We start from the raw sequence: 3,940 nt of genomic DNA, 5'->3' as shown, positions 1-3,940 counted from the left end.
ACGCCCGGCTAATTTTTTTTTTGCATTTTTAGTACAGACGGGGTTTCACCGTGTTAGCCAGGATGGTCTTGATCTCCTGATCTCGTGATCCACCTGCCTTGGCCTCCTAAAGTGCTGGGATTACAGACATGAGCCACCACGCCCTGCCATTATTTTGCCCATTTTTAAATTGGATCATTAGATTTTTTTTTCCTATAGAATTGTTTGAGCTCTTTATATTTCCTGTTATTAATCCCTTGTCAGACAGGTCATTTACAAATATTTTCTCCCATTCTGTGGGTCTTTTCACTTTATTGATAGTGTGCTTTGCTGTGCAGAAGCTTTTTAACTCGATGTGATCCCATTTGTCCATTTTGCTTTGATTGCCTGTGTTTGTGGGTCATTACTCAATATTTGCCCAGACAAACATCCTGGAGAGTTTCCCCAGTTTTCTTATAGTAGTTTCATAGTTTGAGGTCTTAGATTTAATTCTTTAATCCATTTGATTTTTGATTTGATGTTTTGTATATGGTGAGAGACAGAGGTCTAGTTTCATTATTCTGCATATGGATATCCAGTTTTCCCAGCACCATTTATTAAAAGACTGTTGTTTTTAATAAACAACAGTTTATGTTCTTGCCAGTCATGCCAGTGTATGTTCTTGGCACCTTTGTCAAAAATGAGTTTACTGTAGATGGGTGGGCTTGTTTCTGGGTTCTCTATTCTTTTCCATTGCTCTATGTGTCTGTTTTTATGTGAATTGCACAACCATGCTGTTTTGGTTACTATAGCTCTGTAGTATAATTTAAAGTCAGGTAATGTGATTTCTCCAGTGTTGTTCTTGTTGCTTAGGATGGCTTTGGCCATCCTGCATTTTTAACCCTTTTCCCATTTTCACCCAGAATACTCACTGGTGGCACTTGCAGCACCAGGGTTTACCCTGAGGTAACTTTGCCATGAAATATATCACCTTTATTATTATTTTCACATTGTTCTAATATATTGACTTTGAAAACACAAGTTATCATTCTATTTGTAGCATCTTGTTGTTAGCAATGTAAATTTCCATTTACAAAATATAGAAATTCTTGATCGCTGAAAATGTCAAATTCTAGAAAGTGTAGCATTCCTATGTTAATATTGTTCTCAAACAGTTTTTGGCCAAAGAGTCATTTAATGAATCTACTTTTTTCCAAAATAGACGATTCTGATGATTCAGATGATTCTGATGTTAGTTCTGTTCAAAAATAATTCCAAGAACAGTTTGTATATTTTATTTTCACACTGAAAATCAGTCAGCCTCAAGAGCGTGTTAATGTAAAATTAAATGAACACAGGCAGTGAGCTGCACTTTTTTTTTCTAAACAGTAAAAAATTTTCCTGATTTTCTTGGCATCCGGTGGTATTAAACATATGTGGGAGAAATACAGCTTAGCAAACTCTTCCAGGAGATAAAGTGCTGATTACCCCTACTGGGCAATTTCACAATGTCTCCTATATTTTTCTCCTTTGGTAGTGGGGATGGGGGAGCACAATGTTACATTGGGCCTCTCTCCTCTCTCTCTTTCTCTCTCCCTCTCCTTTGAAAATGTTTCCTCTCTTTCAATATTTCATTTCTTATTTGTATTTCTGAATGAGGGAAAAGAGTTGATGGGACAGTGGAGTGGGAAAAAGAAGAGCACCAATAAAACCTGTTTTCCTGTTTCACTATTTTCATTCCAAATTCCTTCTATCTCATAATTGATGGAATCTTACGAACTTATTAGTTAAAAAGTGTCTTTCTTGTTTCACAGGAATTCATACTGGGATGATCACTCAGAAGAAAAGGTGAATACCAGATGTTGTAAGCTATTGGACTGCCACAAGTGATATCTTTACACACCATTCTGCTGTCACTGGGTATGTATGAAGTGCTGCATACAGACAGAGGAGAAAGGCAATTGACCCCATCTAAAGTTAACCAAAACTTCCTCTTGGGGCTGTTTCTTTCCATCAGACCTTACAGTTCTACGGGATAATAGCTTATCTCATAAGACCTGAGCTTTCTTTAATAATTTCTAGAAGCAGACGTTATTGTGTCATGCACACTCAGTGTTGCAAATTAATGGTCTGGTGATCTGGGTGGCATGGCATTTTCCCCTTCTCTGGTTCATCACCCATGATAGACCAGTAAAGGTGATCACTTAAATTCCTTCCTGTGCAGTGTTCTGTATTCCTCAGGACACACAGCTTCCTCTCTCCCAGGAGCCATGAATCTCCTGATGCTGACATTCGTTATCTGTGGGTTGCTAACTCAGGTGACCAAAGGTAATAGAACCCTACAAAGCAGAGATGATGGAACTAGGATGAGTTGTTGCCCTTGGGCTCCCCTGGTATCATGATGGGAAGAGAGGGAATCTACAGGAAAAATCTGGGCCAATAAAGAGCAGCAGAAATGCTCTTATTTTGGCAGCTCCATGCCCCTAGTCTCTGAGAATCTTTCTGTTAGGGACATCTAGCAAGCTGGGATGTCCTCTGAAGCATTTCTCCAAAGACAAGAATTTCCTTAATGCTCTGAGCCACCCTATCTGTCTCTCTACATAACTATCCAATGTTAGCTCAGCCTCACTTCACTTCTATTTTGATTATTCCGTTGTATCTATTTCATTGTTGTGTCCTATTAGTTCTCCTACAATCTTGAATTCTTCTTTGCCCGGAGAGTACCTTCAGAGGGAGGCCCTCATTTTTATGTTCTTAGATATGGTGAACAAGTCCATTGACAGTCTGTAGATTCTGTAGCACTATCACATGGAAGAAACAATATATGTTTGGGGTAGAAGTGGAAATAAGTGGAGTGAAGACAGGATAGAAAGACTAGCGACCAATGGGGAGCTTCTAATTTTAGATGAATAGGAACAGTCTGTTTCCACTATTTAATAATGCTACTTTTGAAAATTTTTAACATTTTATTAAAAAAAACTTGCAATTGATTATGTATCAAGCAATTGATAGATTTATAGGGTTTAAGGAAAAGAAAAGGGTATGCCTGTCCAAGAATACCAGTTCTTCAGTCCTCCCCTTCAGAATCAATCAATGTTACCAATTTCTTATCTATCCTAGCAAATACAAATATACGTATTTGCCTGTGTATACCTTTTAGATTTTTTTAAATGCAATTGCAAATGCACCATGTGAATTGTTCTGCAATGTAATAGCAATGTATTAGAGACATCTTATCCACACATAAACCTAGTTCATTATTTTTAATCAATAAGTAAAACTCTGAGGAGGAGCAGATGTATCTCCTCACATTAATTACTCTGCTATTGATGAAAAATAGGTCTTTAATTATCAAAACAATTCAGCAAGAAAAATTTGTAAGCAAATGTATGTCTTTCCATTTATGACTGGACACATGGACACATACACACACATACACACACAAATCACCTACCAGAAAAGCTGAACTACTCTTCTCTCCTATCACCAGCTGCAAGAGTGTCAGCTTCCCATACACTCATCAGTCCTTTTTGTTTTTTCTACTCCATTCTTCCAAGTTTTACAGTCTAATATGTGAAAATGATGTCCTGATGTTTGAATTCATGACACTTCAGTTATAAATGAGTTTGAACATCCAGCCCATTAGATTTCTAAACTTTCTTATCTTTATATACCAAGAAATTTGGCTTTAGTTAAATTTGGAGGTGTTACATGTTGCTTAGAAAGATGCTATTCATGTCTATTAAATGGTTATAACTGTGCCTATGATCTGTTATGTCTTGATTCACATGTTGATGTAATATGAGTTACAGAATTAATATCTACTTTCACTTCTGATTATAAACTGCTGTATTTGTTGAAAATTTGGAAATTTTGAAATTGTAAAGAGGTAAAAAAATTGTAAAGAAGTTAAAAGAGACAAAATATTTTGATCTGTTTTCTTCCTCAGTTTTCTTATTTGAATAAAATGTATAGCATACTT

At 36.5% G+C, this 3,940-nt stretch overlaps 1 protein-coding gene across 1 annotated transcript in view; it reads left to right on the top strand.

The window, feature by feature from the left end:
• Positions 1-2,228: 2,228 nt before the first annotated feature.
• Positions 2,229-3,940, top strand: part of DEFB125 (defensin beta 125) — an 8,974-nt gene continuing 7,262 nt past the window's right edge. Inside the window, exon 1 of the mRNA XM_017895693.1 lies at positions 2,229-2,286. Within this exon, the coding sequence (XP_017751182.1) occupies positions 2,229-2,286 (58 nt within the window). The remainder of the gene's footprint in view (positions 2,287-3,940) is intronic.

This window comes from Rhinopithecus bieti, unplaced genomic scaffold (genome assembly GCF_001698545.2).
Source record: "Rhinopithecus bieti isolate Rb0 unplaced genomic scaffold, ASM169854v2 scaffold_27016, whole genome shotgun sequence".
Classification (NCBI taxonomy): domain Eukaryota; kingdom Metazoa; phylum Chordata; class Mammalia; order Primates; family Cercopithecidae; genus Rhinopithecus; species Rhinopithecus bieti.
This window is presented reverse-complemented; position numbering and strand designations above follow the sequence as displayed.